Source organism: Zychaea mexicana (assembly GCF_025766255.1).
Source record: "Zychaea mexicana strain RSA 1403 chromosome Unknown BDB00scaffold_173, whole genome shotgun sequence".
In the NCBI taxonomy this organism is placed as follows: domain Eukaryota; kingdom Fungi; phylum Mucoromycota; class Mucoromycetes; order Mucorales; family Lichtheimiaceae; genus Zychaea; species Zychaea mexicana.
This window is the reverse complement of record NW_026516836.1, coordinates 19,352-37,214: the sequence shown is the minus strand read 5'-3', so window position 1 is coordinate 37,214 and position 17,863 is coordinate 19,352. Positions and strand designations below refer to the sequence as shown.

Below are 17,863 nucleotides of genomic sequence, written 5' to 3'. Positions count from 1 at the left end.
AGAATCGTTGTTTCGTCCCGTCAAATGACGGGCTCTTGCTTCTATTGACATATGACATCCGAATCGACCCGACCAACAGCGACAGCAGGGTGCGGACTCTATGTGTCATACAGCGTCTCCGCACGGTAGCAGTTCCCCACACGCTGTCCACTATAATCATTTTATGCAGGCAAACACATGAAAGAAACAGACAAATGTTATAATCAGTATATTTTGTAAATCACTTATCTCTATAGACGTAGTGTATAGATTGATTACCTTCGACCTCCTCTTTGCTCTAATAGTGAAAAGAGATCAATGCGATCTCTTTTCTTCTTCGTTTTTGGGTTGATCATCGGCTGTGCTATGATATGATTCAGCGTCCGCATACAAGTACTTCGGGTAAACATTGGATCTTTTTTTCACTCTCTCTATCTCTCACTGGTCTTATTTATCTATAATGACTCAATACGCCCATTTGCTTTCGACGAATTACAAAAGAATTATTAGCGAATATCTCGAAGAAGACGTTCCGTCGTTCGACTATGGAGGCTACGTTGTAGGCGAAGATGAACAGGTGGCTATCTTGTACTGCAAAGCTGAAGGTGTCCTTGCAGGTGTGCCTTTCTTTGACGAAGTGTTCCGCCAGTTGGACTGCCGGTAAGAAGACAGGGATAGAGAAAATAAGGAATTCGGCGGAATGGCTCATGTGGCAATGTAAAAAAGTGTTGAATGGTCGGCCAAGGAAGGCGATTGGATTAAGCCTGAAGGCAAACAAGAGATTGGTCGAGTTTATGGCAAGGCACGTCATATTTTGCTCGGTGAACGTACGGCTTTGAATATTATCTCTCGCTGCAGTGGTATTGCCTTGAGGTACAAACATACTCTAAATGTAGAAATGAAAGAAAGAGTGACACCATGAAGTAGCATCCTTGCTGACAGTTGCCATAACCACCTGACGTGTAGAGCACGTAACGTATCCGAGTTACAAAAGGCCAAGGGCTTTGAAGGTGTTATTGCTGCCACACGTAAAACCACGCCAGGTGAGGAATAAATCAGTGTGGGTTAGGATCCACTGATTATGCATGCTAAGAAGAATAAGCTGTTTGATTAGGCTTCCGACTGGTTGAAAAGTACGGCGTGCTAGTCGGAGGACTTGATACGCATCGCATGGATTTGTCGTCCATGGTCATGCTCAAGGACAACCACATCTGGGCGTCAGGTAAGCGCTGTGAGGTATCCAAACGTGTGACATAGTGACAGATGGACTGACTCGGGATGTGTTATAACAATAACAGGGTCAATTACGGAGGCTGTCAAGAATGCTCGCAAAGTATGTGGATTTGCACTCAAGATCGAAGTCGAGTGCCAGTCGGAGGAGGAGGCGGATGAAGCCATTGCTGCCGGTGCAGATGTCGTCATGTTGGACAACTTTAGTGGCGAAGGCTTGAAGGCTGCAGCCAAAAGCATCAAGGAACGTTGGGGTGCAAAGGGCAAGAATCACTTTTTGATTGAAAGCAGCGGAGGCATCACCTACGAGACGTGTGCCAACTACTTCTGTAAAGGTAACGAGGACGAGGTTTTAGTCAAAAGGGGTGTATTGACACTTGCAGTAGTACTCATCATGCATATTATTTTTGGTGGTGCGATATAGACATTGACGTTCTGAGCATGAGCACGATCACCCAAGGCGTTCCCCATGTTGACTTTTCGTTAAAGATCAGCCCTAAAAATTAATAGCCATTTTTTCTTTTGTGTTCTTCTTTTCTTTGTTTGTTAAGCCTAATAATAACATATATTTAAAAAAGGAATGGATGAAGACTCCTATACCCGGCTGTTAAGTGCACCATGGAACTGTGTAAAAGCAAACGACGACAATGTCTATTATCTGAAATACCATACGGACAATACCGGTTATCGTTTACTGGTCACCGATCTACGACGTGTGTGGTACGATGCCGCCAACGCCAGAGCACTAAAGAAGCAAGCAAGCAGCCATCGACTTGTCATTGACGATGACGAGCAATTGCAGCAGTTGCTGAAACACCTTGAAACATTTCTGCACGATGTGAAGGGGAAATGTCAAGTGGAGCAAATGAAGGAAGGCCAAGAGCTGCGAATTAGGGGCAGTGAATCTCAAGGGTTCGCGACACTAGCGTGGACGTTCATGTGCAAAGCATTACTCGCAGAAGCTCCGACGGTATTGTACGACCATTTTATTTTGCCAATGTTGATGCTAGCCGGAAAGGCGACGAACCAACCAGGTAAACTCCTTGCCTTCCCTTCTTTGTTCTTTTTTTTTCCGTACGGCACACTTGGATTATTGATCAAGGCGAATAGATGTGCAACATGACATTTCATTTGGAAAGGTAAAACGTCACCTCCACCTTCTCTAATCTTTTTTTTCCCATGTCAATAACATATGCCCACGCTGCTGCTACTGCTGTTGTTGACCTATTTTCAAATATTAGCCTGATGAAGCATGTATTTTGAACGACTCTTGGTTGAAGAGAATGCACAAGGCATCCGCGAGCATTGCTCAAAGCAAACGAGCACACAGTGAAGTAGAAACCGAGTTATGTAAGCCAGCTTACACAAAGGAAGAGGCGGGTGAATACGTGTTTATAGAAAAAAAAGGGGGGGGTGGTGTGTTGTTGCGTTGGGGCGATAGATGGAAGAATTAATCATCCACCGCCGTGTACATTCACACTCACACATACACGCCATACATAACATTCGATTAGCGCCGTCCTCAACAGCAGCAACGGAAGCATCGCCAACGCCAGCAAGAACAGCGACAGCACCTGATCATGCAGAACCAGATTCGGCCGACGTTGCGCAAGAAAGCCAGCTGGCCTCTTCCTCCTTGGTAAGAAGAAGGATGCACGTAACATTTTAATCATTCTCAGACCGAAAAATGCTAACTAATGCAAAGAGCGAGAGCAGTAACAGACGAAAAGAGGGACGGGTGGTAAGACAAAAGCCCAAGCAGAAGAAACGGCGACTCTTTGGATAAGATATCTCGCGAGCAGTTCCATTGTAGTATGTGTATAGCACAACATGGACCTTCATGTATCATGATTTTTGCTGGACAAACAAAGGAACAAGGGCAACACTATTATTATTAGCTATTAGGTATATAATACTATTATCAAAACATTATATCATTAAAATGAACACAAAAAAGAAAACTACTAATGGCAAGTACAAGAAAGGGAGAGATTAAACAATGGCTCTGTGTGTGTCTTGAATTATGAATGGAAGAAAAGGCGGCAAGCGGAAGGGTATACAGACAAAGAATACGTAGTGTAGCGTGTAATGCAACTAAAAGGTAGCAGAGGGTGTAAAAAAACTGCGTTGTTCCTTGTCACCCGAATGGGTAGTCAGGCGATCCGGGCTTGGCAATCGAAAGGCTAGCTCATCCTGATCAATATCGAGCCAGTGATCACGCTTGCTGTCTTCACAAGGACTCGGTGGGAGAAAAAATCCGCTGTCATTGATCGTCGACAATTTGAAGATATCGCCCTTGGCCGTCTCCCTCAGAACAATCGTCAATTTGTTCTCGTTTCGCTTGTTGCTGTTACTGCTGTTCTTGGGCACATCAATGGGCTGTACCGAAGGAGACTTTTCATCAACCAGAGGCGCGGTCTTGTTGGATCTTTGCCACAGACGGGCTGGCTTGCTCAGCAAGGACCGGTAGCCTCCAGAGGACGTGCCGGGTGGCTGTTGAGGCTGTTGCTGTTGCTGTTGCTGGGCAATGACGACGGCTGACATGTTGATTATTAATAATAAAAGTTAAACAGTAGAAAGTTACAAATGTAGAATAGAAAGGAAGAAAGAAAAAGGCTGCTTGCTGATTTTCATCTTTTTATAAATAAAACTGTACATCCTTGTTGGAAAAAAACATGCACTAAAAAATTATGTTTGTCAGGTGATCGTCAACAACAACACCAACTGAGAAATATGAAAGGCAAACCACACATGCACTACACCATATCATAATGGCATGGTCTGTGATACGATACGAGGATTTTGTCATGGCCGGGTAATCTTCCTTTCTTCCCCGTATGCCGGATAAAGGTATGCTGCACACTATTCTCTCTACTATCTCTTTGTGACGCCTCGGCTTATCATACAGACACCAATGAGATGGGAGCTAGCAAAAGCTAGTCTATGATATCACCCTGTTTTTGGCCAAGAAATATTTCGAGGAAAGAATGTGGCCCATGCGAGCGCAAACGAGTGTGTTGATAAAATGACGTTGTTGTTGGTGCTACAAATACACATACTTGATAACTCAAGTCAAAAAATAAAGAACGAACGCCGAGGGACAATATACGAAAACTATGACGTGAGAGTGAAAGAGAGATCGTCCGGGTACTATACCTGTAGTTGCTAATTGCACATAGAAAGTAGCTTGCTTTCTAAGATTTTCGTATCAACAATACACAAAATAGTAGACTGTACAGCTCATACAGTAATAACTTCCAGGAGATCAAGCATATGCATAATGCACACGTTGTTTTAAACATACATACCGCCTGACAAAAAAACTTTAAAATCGTTATCACAAGAATAACCTGCCCAGTACACATATAAAGGACATCTAGCCTATCTGCTGAGCATTGTGAATTCCCACATACAAACCCTTTGCTACATACAGAGGAGTAGCAAGCAACAAAGAAGTCAAGCGAGTAATTGAGCCAGATCCATTAGCTACAAGATAAAATTATGTCGGACACGATTGCGCATAAGGAAAGATAGCATGAGAAAATGACAAGACGTAAACAAAAGGAGTAAAGCCGCCACCACTGCTTATTGGGAAGCACTTCTTCCGATGGTTCATTGCTCTGATGGTTCAGGGTTCCAGGTTGCTATAAATACATGAAGCAACGGGCACCACTGTTGTTCTTACTAAAGTTCATTTGCTGCCCACTATTACTCAACACTGCTTCATCTTTCCACGTTTTTGAACGTATTGTGGCTCTACTTGGCGATTTTGTTTTCAAGGCTTCTTTGCTGGACGGACTTGTTTTTGCTTTTCCCGTGCTTATCAAAGATGCTGTGCATGGATGCTGCTCTGCCGCTTCAAACGGGTGACCTGTTCTCATAGCGTTCCTGTGTATGCTTAGCTGTATCCCTTCATATGCCGTTTTGAATTTATCAAAATCAAGGCCGAGACTGTGTTGGTTGCCTTTGCTCTCCATGGATGGACTTTGCTTTTTAGGCGTTCTATACGGAGTATGAAAGCCTTTATGAAACTGCTCTGTCCGTCTGTCCGTAACGCTTTTCGTTGCCATGGCAACCGTGTAACCATCACAGCATTGTCTTCCAACTATCAAACGATCAAATGTGGCTTCACTGCTTACCTTCGACGTAAAATAAAGCTGTAACCACAACAGAGTGTGTAAATATTAAATGCTCTCTCTCTTTATCACAAAACGTTCACCATGTCAGCAAGCCACCCAAAATTCTTTCCACGCCCATCTGATGAAGAAATCTTGCCATTTTTTATCATGCTTTTGGTCAAGTTCTGGTGAGTGACGAGGTTGCGTAAGGAACAGCACAGGGGAATGGCGGATGGGGCGGGGTTGATCATGACCGGTCACACAAAACGAGTATCCAGGGATAGAACGCCCGTACAGAGTTTCACTGAAACTCTTCCCAACATTTTTTTTGACACATGCATTTCCGTTGCGGGCTCCTGCTGTGCTTGATAAAGTTATGATCCACATGGTAAGTCATTCTACTTTAAACTTTCCCGTTTTTATTAGCTAGTTAGAATTTGTGGATTGTTTTTCTAAAGAAGCAAGAATGTTTAACAGGATGAACGAGCGCATGTAAACGCGCGATTGTTGACGGGCTTGTGGATATTGGCGACGGTGGCAGAGGAATTTGGAGGAGCAGGTTATTCTGTTTGTTTATAGAACAGGTGCGAGACCGTTGACTGTGTAGCCACATCAAGATGCTGTTGGTGTGATAAGGTACTTTACTTTTGGTGTTTGTGTATATTGCTGGATCAGCTTGAGCCATTTTCTAATTTGAGGCTGTGGTTTATAATGTATATACTACGTTTTTGTATCATTGTTACGTGTGAGGATCCAGGTAAGTGGTCAAGAGTGATTTCTGGGCAGGATATACTGTGCTTATTATAATTGTGGTGGGCATACTGGTGGGGATGAGTGATGTGGGTATATAATTCAGAGTGCCGGTCTTTGTTTGCTGAAGGAAACACTGTTGGACTAGAAGAACAGAATTCTTAAATAAAGACAATCAATTTTTAAAAAGTAAAAAGCTACTGTTTGAGCGAGTTAGAAGATGTGCTGCTGAAGGCAGCTCTTTCGTCGGATTGCTGATATGGCGGATTGTGTGAGAGCACCAGTAAAAGAAAACGTTTAAAATAAAAACAGAAGGCTCTCTATTTTATAACTTGGATTACCAACGTATATACTCGACAGTCGAACAATGACCTATAAATACGACGAAGACTTTGGTGAACCATAATCGTGCTGCGTTTCATCATCTTAGAGTCACTGTGCTGCTGAAAATGAACAGCACAGCTCTATTTTAAAAAAAAAAGCTGTATGTCACCTAGAACAATACAAAATGGAATAAGAAAAAAAATACTTTACCAAACAAAAGCATGGATATCACGAACTCTCCAAACATCGATCGTACAAGCACCTTTGACAACTCAATATGCCATTCTACTGATGCCACTGGAACCGTGTGCTGCTATGAATGTTTGCATACAACGGTTTCTCTGGAGGACGAGTACTGTAGCAGATCGTCTCGCCTATAACGATATTATATGTGCAGAGTTTTTGACCACGCGTTTTTATCATACTGAAGTGACAAACCAAGGCGGCAATCGTACACACACCACTCGAACATATATACAAACTTTGACGAGCGTATATACAACACACGGATTACACAATTCCTTAGTGGTCATTCCATTCGCTGTCAAAACCGGCGTTTTGTGACAATCGCAACGCCATTGTACGTACAGACGAACTCTTTTGAGAATGTTCTATGCCAGTCGATACTTTTTTCTCCATCTTGTAAAGAAAAGAAGAGATACACAGCACCATTATAAAGAAAGGCGGTATCCAGCGCTATTTCGAAACTATTTCTTGATTATGACGTTTGTGCGACTTTAAAGTAAAGATATATGCATCATCCCTTTTCACTGAACAGCAACAGCACCGATTACCGCTTTCGAATCCATTTCTCACGACAAAAAGCAGGCAATCCATCGTCTTCCTCATATCATCTTTGCACAAATCCAGGCTTCAATCCAGCAGGCTATCTAGATAAAAATAATCGGTATGTGATCTATCTATTTCTGCGTTGCTATAGTAATGAAGGAAACACTATCAATAAAGTATTGATTGCAATGGAATAAAAAGACCGGTCTGTGGATATTCTGTGTAAGAGACACTGGTTTCCCCAGTTAAGAATAGAATCTGCGCACTGAAAAGAGAACATCTGCTTGAAGTTGCTAAGAATACGTCGTCGTTGAAGCTTGTGGTCATGGAGATGGATGTTTGTTGAAACAAAAATAGAAACAGCGGCATTTTCGCTGCTATGCAGGTTTCTTCCTTATACAGACACAGATGCAAATGCTGGTATTCACGCGATCCAATAAATCTTACTGCATTGTCATGATATCAAGCAGCTACATTACTGATAAATATATGACATCGTGATGGAATAAGTCACTCAATAAGTTGAAAAGAAGGGCGAGTAGCTCGCAACCGCTTGAGGGGCCTGGCAGCGAACGCCAGTGAGCGAGCAGGTTTAGGCGACCGCGCAAGTCCTGGTCCGCGTTTAGCCAGTTTCGGGCTTAGATTTGATGTTTTAGTTTGATGCATATGGGACGATTTTCTTCTCCTTCACCATTTATTTTATAACGGTTATTTTTGAATGCTCTATATATTTTGAATGCTGATGTATTTGTACCTGAATTCGAGAGATAATATCAAAGGTCCTGATCCTGACTTGACGTGATTGCCAATGATACTTGCCGCTCTATTTGTTTGCTGAGCTGTAGTTCCAATCAAAGCTTGAGACGCGACTCAAACTTTCTAAGCAGTGTCTCTTCCGCCTTTCCAAACGGTTCAGTAAAATCCATCAATCAATTGCCATTGTAGCATCTTCCAATATAGTATGCTCTTATTGGACTTGATTTACTTTACAATTTCACATATTATGGAGATATATACCAATCAATTACCTTGTGCTTTATTGCCTCCATAATATATAGGCAGCACCAGCCCGCTCTCGCCATCACCACCATCAATACTGCTTTGGCATGGGAAATCTCTCGTTGCCTCTGGCAACCCTTTGCCTTTAGCTCAAAATCCTCAACTGGAACCAGTCGCTTGTTTTGGAACTTATCATCATATTCAACACCCATCAAGTAATTGATGGCTTTCAGAAGCGCCTCAAAGTCTTCTTTAACTTCTAAAAGCTTTTGGAGCTTGACTTGAAAATTGCGTCTGATGTGGTTGGTGCAGAGCAATTTTTTCGAGTTGGGGAAGACGTGATCCAAGGCTTTCATTAACGCAGATTCGCTGTCGGTCACAAAGGCTTTCGGGGAGACTGGCTGCTCAGCTGGCCAAACAACTTGCTCATGCTTTTTGACAAACCAGTCGTAGCTGTCATTCGTTTCTTCAGACACCCATCCACCAGCAATACAGAACGTTTTCAAGTCATGATAATCAACATTGCCTGTACCGACGACATTTACAAAGAGAAGCCGATGTCTGTTTGTATTGTACGTGGTATCCATGATGATGGTTTCATGGAATTGGCGAGCCAGTGAAATTGCTACTGGCGTACCCTTTGATCATGCTAAGAACAATGACGTGTTGCTTCTAATCGAGCTGACGAAGCAAAGATACGACGAGAGCTCCTTTGCAATCTCATGATTGTGTTCACCGTTGTAAAAGGAGACAACGTGTCATTGCTGGCTAGCCTTACTCAATGACCGCAGCTTGATCTCAAACTCGCATCCAATTCACTGGGAGTCTTTCTCGCGCCGTTTTTTGATGTCCTTGCTGTTGGATCGAATAACATCACCTTTGTCATTCGCCAAGATGGTTTCTACTGTCGTAGTTTTGCCATCGTCATATACCTCTTGATTGGTAGGTTGTTTAAAGTGCTTGTAAACAAGACGGAGGACTCATTTTTCTCCTGTACGCGTACTTTTCAAGGTACGGAGGGAAACCTTGTTCTTTTTCTCCCAGTCGACGCAAGCTTGCTTGACAGAGTCAAAGTCGTCATAAGTGACCCGAAGTTCTTCAGGATTTGCACTTGTTGGGTTCGACATTGCGATGAAAATGAGCTGAGAGATTTAGAGAAATATGCTTGTTTGTTTAAGATACCCACATTCTATTCTCACTTCCTGAGTACCATGTAGTGCCAAACATATTGCAAACGACCACGATAATGTACAGGTCGATGTGTATATGGACCATGTATATACGGACTATGTGTCTATGGACTATCTATATACGAACTATCTATATTGGCAAATATAGAATATACTGCTATTTGCAATAATACAGTCTCAGTTTCATATGCATTATGTAAGACGTGGCAAATCAAAGTGTATGTTAATTAATCGCCGTGGCCTCCCTTTCTGTTCCACATCATTTTTCAGTTCCATCACATATTCTATCCCGTGCATCTTAAGAACTCTTCTCTATACAATTAAGTAGCAACTGCCGGTGCTATATTTCATTATGCCTGTGCGTGTCTCCTTTCTGACAATTTATCTTGAAAAGGCACATACAAAAATAGACATACATTTAGTTTATAGCTTCTAATTTTATCTTACTTGGTCTGATGATCATGCTTCATTCTTCAACCTTGTGATGACTATTCGATCTGTGAATGAGGAATGTGGATGAAGCGGTGTGCACCAAATGGTTTGGTGGACGAATTGGTTAGGTGGAGGGGGGGAGTGCAAACTACAAATCCGGTTCGGGCAGTGACTGGGGGGGGGGGTGCACGAGGGGGTGCAAATGAACCTGCCCATTCCATGATTGGCTGGCGTTTATAAAAGTACAGTCACTTTATCACAATACGAACAGGAGTGACGTCGAGATTATTTTCTGTGAACAGACAAAAACAACACCTTATTGTGGACTTTTATATAACTCTGGAACAAAGTTGGTTGATGATGCATTTTCCTCATGCCATGCTGTTTCATGCGTCGCCAAGTTGCGTTGCTGTCGTGAGATTGCTGGTCCCATTGCTACTAAGGTAACATTGATCTGTTGTTGCTTCAACCATGCTGAGAACCACATGCTCATTCGGTGCTTTGCCCTGTTAGATAGATGGCTGTTGCGCTTGGATGTGCCCTGCCGATACGTTCGGAGAAATTCTGGCCACCATACGTTGGTGCTGGAGTGGGAAGTATGGAGTTCAGCTGCGTACTGTCTTCATGCGTCGCCAAGTTGCGTTGCTGTCGCGAGATAGCTGGTCCCATTGCTACTAAGGTAACATTGATCTGCTGTTGCTTCAACCATGTTGAGAACCATATGCTCATTCGGTGATTTGCCCTGTTAGATAGATGGCTGTTGTGCTTGGATGTGCCCTGCCGATACGTTCGGAGAAATTCTGGCCATCATACGTTGGTGCTGGAGTGGGAAGTATGGAGTTCAGCTGCGTACTGTCTTCATGCGTCGCCAAGTTGCATTGCTGTCGCGAGATAGCTGGTCCCATTGCTACTAAGGTAACTTTGATCTGTTGTTGCTTCAACCATGTTGAGAACCACATGCTCATTCGGTGATTTGCCCTGTTAGATAGATGGCTATTGTGCTTGGATGTGCCCTGCCGATACGTTCGGAGAAATTCTGGCCACCATACGTTGGTGCTGGAGTGGGAAGTATGGAGTTCAGCTGCGTACTGTCTTCATGCGTCGCCAAGTTGCATTGCTGTCGCGAGATAGCTGGTCCCATTGCTACTAAGGTAACTTTGATCTGTTGTTGCTTCAACCATGTTGAGAACCACATGCTCATTCGGTGATTTGCCCTGTTAGATAGATGGCTATTGTGCTTGGATGTGCCCTGCCGATACGTTCGGAAAAATTCTGGCCACCATACATTGGTGCTGGAGTGGGAAGTATGGAGTTCAGCTGCGTACTGTCTTCATGCGTCGCCAAGTTGCATTGCTGTCGCGAGATTGCTGGTCCCATTGCTGTTAAGTAACATTGATCTGCTGTTGCTTCAACCATGTTGAGAACCATATGTTCATTCGGTGCTTTGCCCTGTTAGATAGATGGCTGTTGCGCTTGGATGTGCCCTGCCGATACGTTCGGAAAAATTCTGGCCACCATACGTTGGTGCTGGAGTGGGAAGTATGGAATTCAGCTGCGTACTGTCTTCATGCGTCGCCAAGTTGCATTGCTGTCGCGAGATAGCTGGTCCCATTGCTACTAAGGTAACTTTGATCTGTTGTTGCTTCAACCATGTTGAGAACCACATGCTCATTCGGTGATTTGCCCTGTTAGATAGATGGCTATTGTGCTTGGATGTGCCCTGCCGATACGTTCGGAAAAATTCTGGCCACCATACGTTGGTGCTGGAGTGGGAAGTATGGAGTTCAGCTGCGTACTGTCTTCATGCGTCGCCAAGTTGCATTGCTGTCGCGAGATTGCTGGTCCCATTGCTGTTAAGTAACATTGATCTGCTGTTGCTTCAACCATGTTGAGAACCATATGCTCATTCGGTGATTTGCCCTGTTAGATAGATGGCTGTTGTGCTTGGATGTGCCCTGCCGATACGTTCGGAGAAATTCTGGCCACCATACGTTGGTGCTGGAGTGGGAAGTATGGAGTTCAGCTGCGTACTGTCTTCATGCGTCGCCAAGTTGCATTGCTGTCGCGAGATAGCTGGTCCCATTGCTACTAAGGTAACTTTGATCTGTTGTTGCTTCAACCATGTTGAGAACCACATGCTCATTCGGTGATTTGCCCTGTTAGATAGATGGCTATTGTGCTTGGATGTGCCCTGCCGATACGTTCGGAAAAATTCTGGCCACCATACATTGGTGCTGGAGTGGGAAGTATGGAATTCAGCTGCGTACTGTCTTCATGCGTCGCCAAGTTGCATTGCTGTCGCGAGATAGCTGGTCCCATTGCTACTAAGGTAACTTTGATCTGTTGTTGCTTCAACCATGTTGAGAACCACATGCTCATTCGGTGATTTGCCCTGTTAGATAGATGGCTATTGTGCTTGGATGTGCCCTGCCGATACGTTCGGAAAAATTCTGGCCACCATACGTTGGTGCTGGAGTGGGAAGTATGGAGTTCAGCTGCGTACTGTCTTCATGCGTCGCCAAGTTGCATTGCTGTCGCGAGATTGCTGGTCCCATTGCTGTTAAGTAACATTGATCTGCTGTTGCTTCAACCATGTTGAGAACCATATGCTCATTCGGTGATTTGCCCTGTTAGATAGATGGCTGTTGTGCTTGGATGTGCCCTGCCGATACGTTCGGAAAAATTCTGGCCACCATACATTGGTGCTGGAGTGGGAAGTATGGAATTCAGCTGCGTACTGTCTTCATGCGTCGCCAAGTTGCATTGCTGTCGCGAGATTGCTGGTCCCATTGCTGTTAAGTAACATTGATCTGCTGTTGCTTCAACCATGTTGAGAACCATATGCTCATTCGGTGATTTGCCCTGTTAGATAGATGGCTGTTGTGCTTGGATGTGCCCTGCCGATACGTTCGGAGAAATTCTGGCCACCATACGTTGGTGCTGGAGTGGAAAGTATGGAGTTCAGCTGCGTACTGTCTTTATGCGTCGCCAAGTTGCGTTGCTGTCGCGAGATTGCTGGTCCCATTGCTGCCTCTGGAAATTTGTTGGATATAAAAATATTTCTACAAAATAGAAAATAAACGTGCTTTTGCTTGCAATGATCAAGCTGATTGGTTGTTGACTATATGTGTCGATCCCGTAAACCTTTCGTTTGAATTACACAAATTCATTGTTACGAACGAGAAACTTATGTACGAATACAGGCCGAAAGAAGTCCAATTGGATACTTTAAGTTACCGTCTTTTGCTTGAGTACATCGATAGTCTTGAGTGTCTTTTAACAAACTTCTGTCGTTTGTATAGTATCTTTGATACGCCAATGTGTATCTTCGACTTGAGAGGTTGCTTGTACACCCATATTTAAAATTCCCAGCGTTGAAAGCACCCCACTTTTCCTTATAGGCCATGCAGCTATGCACGTGCTTTTGATAAGCATCGTTTAGCTTCTTCTCGAAAACAAACCTACAGTATAAATGATATATGTTGTACTTACCCATTAAAATAATGCATCGTCATTATTCCGAATTCTGTTCTGTAGAAGGGTACCTTTTCCTTCTCAGCTCAGCTGTCTTGCTTATATTCATTGTTGGACAGCTTATATTTTATCTTAGTGTATACAGTGGCTTTTTTTGTACTAAGGCCTTATTTTTTGTACACAGCAGTATTGGAAGCATTTTTATCCTTATTTTACTCATATATCGTATCTTATTAGATAGCTTCCTTAGACGAGCTCTATTTTGGTGCTCTTTGACAAGAAACAACCACTAATGTTGCTCTATTTACTATATGGACAACGCATGGTTAGTATCCAGGAACATAGAGCTTATGGAGTTGATCAGTGCCTCTTCGTTATCAGTAATAAAGATGTCTACATTGCCTTCAGGCCATATGACTTGACGCGCCTTCTTAGGAGCCCAGAGGTATGATTCTTTCTTTTTCGTTTACCACAAATACAGATGCAATCAATGCGTCTTGTAGTTTTGAGGCACCAAGATGGCTGACACCGACAAAGTTTACAAGCGGCATTTTAGTCACACTTGCTTTGTAAGTTGCATCAATGACAATAATCTCGTTGACCTGATTCGCTTTGCTAGGCTTGATTTTGTGCGAGATAAAAATGGCTTCAACTTTTATTCACTGACTCATGTAGTTTTATCTCGTCATGTACTTGTTGCTGATGAAAAACTCGAGGATCGTGCTGAAATCGCCGTGATTGTCTTCACGGAAGATGCGTTCGCGAACGTTGTACAGATCGTTCATTGACAGCTTGGTACAGTAACGTCTTCGTGGCCCCTTATCACTTCAAACACTTTGGCTGGTTTGATCTAGCACTCCGTCTTAGAATGAACCTGCTGTCGAACTTCGGATGCTGGTGGTGGAATTGTGGTTGATTGCTAAGTTCATGATTATGCTCGTCGGTACTATATATTGACAGTCGTTACGCGCCAATGCTTCTTTTCTTGTATCCACTTCACGTACATGCGCCACATACATCTTGTCTTTTTCGTCGATGTTTGACGTTGACGAGTTTCTTCATCGATTCCATGTGTGTTACGATAGCGGTTGCCATGTACGCATTGAAGCACAATTTCTTTGTCATCGCTATTCTTCGTAGAGACTGCAAAATTCTAGCATTGTACGTGTTCGTTCAGATCCGCAAGGATTTTCTCTTCAAAAACAGTATATGTCCTGCCAACCGATTTATCCATGACGTAGAGTATATCTGTAAATCAGTGTATAGAGATAAAGAAAGTACAGTTATAGTCACTCTCTTTTATATGACTGAATCGCCACATAGGAACGTCTGGTTAGAGACCAAATTTCCAATGAGAAACTGGTACTATGCGCGAAATGAATTGCATACTACACCTACGCTGTTGTTTGATGTAGAACTGGAAGGAATAACAAAAAAAGTCATGTTTATTCTGACATCTCTCTATGTATTGAGTCATACTCTTATCATAGCTTGTTGCGGACATCCCACAAATGAAGTTATCACCGAATAAAAGATCCTTTTTCCATGCTTGCGACGCACCATTGATTCGCGTGTAACCTCGAAAATTTATTGATAGAATGGTGTGTCCGTAGCAGTTCCCTTTGTGTCTTTATTAAGCTTCTTTGATTTTTCGCTAAGAACACTTGCGTACAGCTTACAATTTTGCACCTTATCCGCACTTCCGAATACATTCAGTAGTGATACTAGAAGAAGTCACTTGGTATGATAAGAATGATAAAATTGGGGGTATGTTTACAAATATCATCTCTTCCGTTCTGATATTTCACACCAGTTTCAAGTGAAAATACAGATTATATGGGCCCAAAGTCACCTTTCTTTGCTTCATTTTCTAAGGAAGGGATAACGTGTCGTCAAATTTGATGGTTGTTTGAATATGCTTGTGAATCTTTGATATGATACTCCTGTACTTTTTAAAGATAGTCGATTCTCGGCTTGCGAATGATATCTTTGGATTGACACTAGCTATGCCATGATACAGTGGATGATAGGGAGAAAAGAAGGATTGTGATAAATATGAAGGAACTGAAGGTGATGCTCATTGTGAAATACTGATAAGAGAAACTGGTAGCCATCATGGGATGAGGGGAAGTAAGGAAAAGTAATATAAGTCGTGCCAGTGAAAAATGATCAGCATCATGATAAAGGAAAACAGAATAGAATGAGGATGAGAAAATATATACAATGTAGGTTGGTTATCAATAGTCTAGTGTGCATTCACGCGAACGGTCCACGGATCCATCCTTGATATTTTTTAAAGTCGATATGTCGAGGCGTGGTGAATGCGAATTTCCTCGTTCAACTTCTCGATCTTATTGTTTGAGGCAGTTCCCCCAAAAAACTTCGTATAGAGAAAGTAACGATTCAATATTGCTTCTGCTTGTGAATGAGTCCAGTTCTTGTATTGGCTTTGGAAAAGTAATTGCCAGTACTTCAGTCATGGTATAAAACGAACTGTTTGGCATTTTCTGAGTGATGTAAACTTTGAGGTTATAACCTAGAAAAAAAAAGAATCAACAGCCATATACAAAAAATGAATTAGGGTGTAGCACACATAAAACACCAGGATTTAACATTTACCATGGATCTGGAACCCTAGAACACCACACAATTTGGATTTTTCAACAGCTTTGGCATTCATAACCACTAATCTCAAGAGGTCATTGGCCAAACAGTCGATATTTGGACTTGGGTCTGCCAATTTGGCCTCGCCGTATCCCAATGGACGTCCCTAACTAAGCTGATCAATCTCGCAAATCATTGTGTCGGGTTGCACACGGACTACTTCACTAGCACTACCGTCATCTGGAACAACGTTGGTCCTATATATGACCGAATATCCATCCAGATCGGTAATAACCAAAAAGAATAAGTAATAAAGAAATCATGCATAGTGTATGATCATGTAAAACGGAAAAGATATGTACTTACCATCTCAATGACACATTACGATCAGGATCCAACAACAAAGCAGAGAAAATGGGATCGAAAACACTACTCCATAATTCTGTTTCACCCATGGTGACAGTAGTTAAGAGCGTTTTCGACGGAAGCCTCTGGATCCTAGATAGGTGCGGACATCAGCACAAACCTAATAGCCATTCACAATACATGACAAGTCACAATAAGAGCTTACAAATTCGATAAACCTATTAAAAGTTGTGCTTCGCAATCTTTCTTGTCAATACTCATGGCAACTAACTTCTGGACGGCTTCACGTGTCCTGATGCGTTTCTTTTTCAAGTCCTGTTTTTGCTCAAATAATATATTATTAAACCATTAGCGAGAACCCAATGTCGTAAATACATACATAAATGAAATCAACAAGAACTTTGGCAATCCTGGAAGCTTCTTCTTCTACATCAGCGAGTAGGCTTTTCCGAGTGTTGTCGTGCCATTCGCTCAGGACTTGATCAGTGAAATGCGCACGTGTGTATTTATTGAATTGGGAAGGCTTTAATAGCATGACATCACTCAAAGCCCTATAAAGAGACGGTGATAACCATATAAGCCAAGTAATAAGTATATCTACCAGAATAAGTAAATGAAAAGGAAGCATCAATAAACATACATCAACTCGGGAACACCATTCTCCATACTGAACTCATGGCCGGTAAGCGCATCCCCAAGAACGTTTTTCTTGTATGCAGCAAATTGTTCAGTTAGTGTTGGCTGTTGGGTTGTTTGGTCGTTTTACCGGCGTCTAAATAAAAGCAAGCGTTAGCGTAACACATCAGCAGAAAGTTTGACCAAAATATATGGTTTGAGTAGTGCATACCAGACCAACTGCTTCGTCTTCTTGTCTTTCTTTCCTTTTCGATCGCTGTTTTCAATATAGTTAGAGCCACAAGCTTTATCGCTAATTCTGCCAACGGAGCTTCCAAATATTGACTGTGTACATCCATCATACTTACATTTCCCCTGCATTTTCAATATTTTGATTTTCATTGATACTAATGCATCCGCCACTGTTGCTATTATCATTGATATTCTGCTCATTGCCACTATTGCTACTGCTGTTGCTTCTTGACAATGACTTTTGACCATGTGATCGCAGCGCAGTTACAGCCGTTACTCGCTCCATAACTTCAAGTTCTTTCTATTGGGAGACTTAATGGAATCTTCCAAATTCTCATTTAAGTCTAAATAACAACCTACCAGTTGTTTAGGATTGATTTCATTAAAGTCAAGACCTCTTCAAAAAAAATCAAAGATTTTTTATCAGACCCCCCAGCATTAAGATTCAAACTATCGATTCGATTTTAACAAATCGAATAAAATAAAAAAAAGTAAGTTTTATTTTTTTATATTTTAATATCTTAATGATTAATAGATTTCTTAATTTCATTAGAAATCTTATTATCATAAGATATTCGATTAGTTCTCTTCCTAAACCCCCTAAAAAAAGATAAACCTTTTTTCACCCCTAAAAAACGATGTGAATGTTATTCACATATGAAACACTACTTCAAAAAAAACTAAAGTTTTTTTTATCAGTCACAGATAGTGTATTAATTCATAATAGTGTCATGACACTAA

At 42.2% G+C, this 17,863-nt stretch overlaps 5 protein-coding genes across 5 annotated transcripts; 3 read left to right on the top strand and 2 right to left on the bottom strand.

Moving 5' to 3' along the window:
• Window positions 1–385: 385 nt before the first annotated feature.
• Window positions 386–1,937, top strand: BDB00DRAFT_187070 (Quinolinate phosphoribosyl transferase). The gene is made up of 6 exons (XM_053116394.1): window positions 386–639; window positions 706–852; window positions 907–1,022; window positions 1,094–1,201; window positions 1,278–1,544; window positions 1,634–1,937. The coding sequence occupies exons 1-6, from the start codon at window positions 440–442 to the stop codon at window positions 1,714–1,716; spliced, it is 921 nt and encodes a 306-aa protein (XP_052972944.1). The 5' UTR covers window positions 386–439; the 3' UTR covers window positions 1,717–1,937.
• On the top strand, window positions 1,665–2,537 carry BDB00DRAFT_187064 (uncharacterized protein). The gene is made up of 3 exons (XM_053116393.1): window positions 1,665–2,179; window positions 2,320–2,348; window positions 2,451–2,537. The coding sequence occupies exons 1-3, from the start codon at window positions 1,790–1,792 to the stop codon at window positions 2,470–2,472; spliced, it is 441 nt and encodes a 146-aa protein (XP_052972943.1). The 5' UTR covers window positions 1,665–1,789; the 3' UTR covers window positions 2,473–2,537.
• Window positions 2,538–3,303: 766 nt separating this feature from the next.
• On the bottom strand, window positions 3,304–3,753 carry BDB00DRAFT_879404 (uncharacterized protein; the record flags this gene model as incomplete). Its single annotated transcript, XM_053127864.1, has 1 exon — window positions 3,304–3,753. The coding sequence occupies one exon, from the start codon at window positions 3,751–3,753 to the stop codon at window positions 3,304–3,306; it is 450 nt and encodes a 149-aa protein (XP_052972942.1).
• A 6,575-nt stretch (window positions 3,754–10,328) lies between these two features.
• BDB00DRAFT_879401 (uncharacterized protein) lies at window positions 10,329–12,379 on the top strand (the record flags this gene model as incomplete). The annotated part of the gene is made up of 9 exons (XM_053127863.1): window positions 10,329–10,490; window positions 10,565–10,726; window positions 10,801–10,962; window positions 11,037–11,192; window positions 11,272–11,433; window positions 11,508–11,663; window positions 11,743–11,904; window positions 11,979–12,140; window positions 12,215–12,379. 9 exons carry the CDS (start codon window positions 10,329–10,331, stop codon window positions 12,377–12,379), a joined length of 1,449 nt encoding a protein of 482 aa, XP_052972941.1.
• A 3,199-nt stretch (window positions 12,380–15,578) lies between these two features.
• BDB00DRAFT_879399 (uncharacterized protein) lies at window positions 15,579–17,408 on the bottom strand (the record flags this gene model as incomplete). The annotated part of the gene is made up of 10 exons (XM_053127862.1): window positions 15,579–15,665; window positions 15,757–15,821; window positions 15,905–16,055; window positions 16,110–16,146; window positions 16,256–16,387; window positions 16,461–16,570; window positions 16,656–16,806; window positions 16,896–16,996; window positions 17,103–17,136; window positions 17,239–17,408. The coding sequence occupies 10 exons, from the start codon at window positions 17,406–17,408 to the stop codon at window positions 15,579–15,581; spliced, it is 1,038 nt and encodes a 345-aa protein (XP_052972940.1).
• Window positions 17,409–17,863: the final 455 nt, after the last annotated feature.

Bases quoted from the DNA above. Each gene is read 5' to 3' on its own strand.
- BDB00DRAFT_187064 (XM_053116393.1), top strand. From the start codon at position 1,790: ATGGATGAAGACTCCTATACCCGGCTGTTAAGTGCACCATGGAACTGT. The intron at 2,180-2,319 runs GTATTGTACGAC...CAAGGCGAATAG, and splicing joins TACTCGCAGAAGCTCCGACG to ATGTGCAACATGACATTTCA. The intron at 2,349-2,450 runs GTAAAACGTCAC...TTCAAATATTAG, and splicing joins ATGACATTTCATTTGGAAAG to CCTGATGAAGCATGTATTTT.
- BDB00DRAFT_187070 (XM_053116394.1), top strand. From the start codon at position 440: ATGACTCAATACGCCCATTTGCTTTCGACGAATTACAAAAGAATTATT. The intron at 1,023-1,093 runs GTGAGGAATAAA...CTGTTTGATTAG, and splicing joins CACACGTAAAACCACGCCAG to GCTTCCGACTGGTTGAAAAG. The intron at 1,202-1,277 runs GTAAGCGCTGTG...TAACAATAACAG, and splicing joins CAACCACATCTGGGCGTCAG to GGTCAATTACGGAGGCTGTC.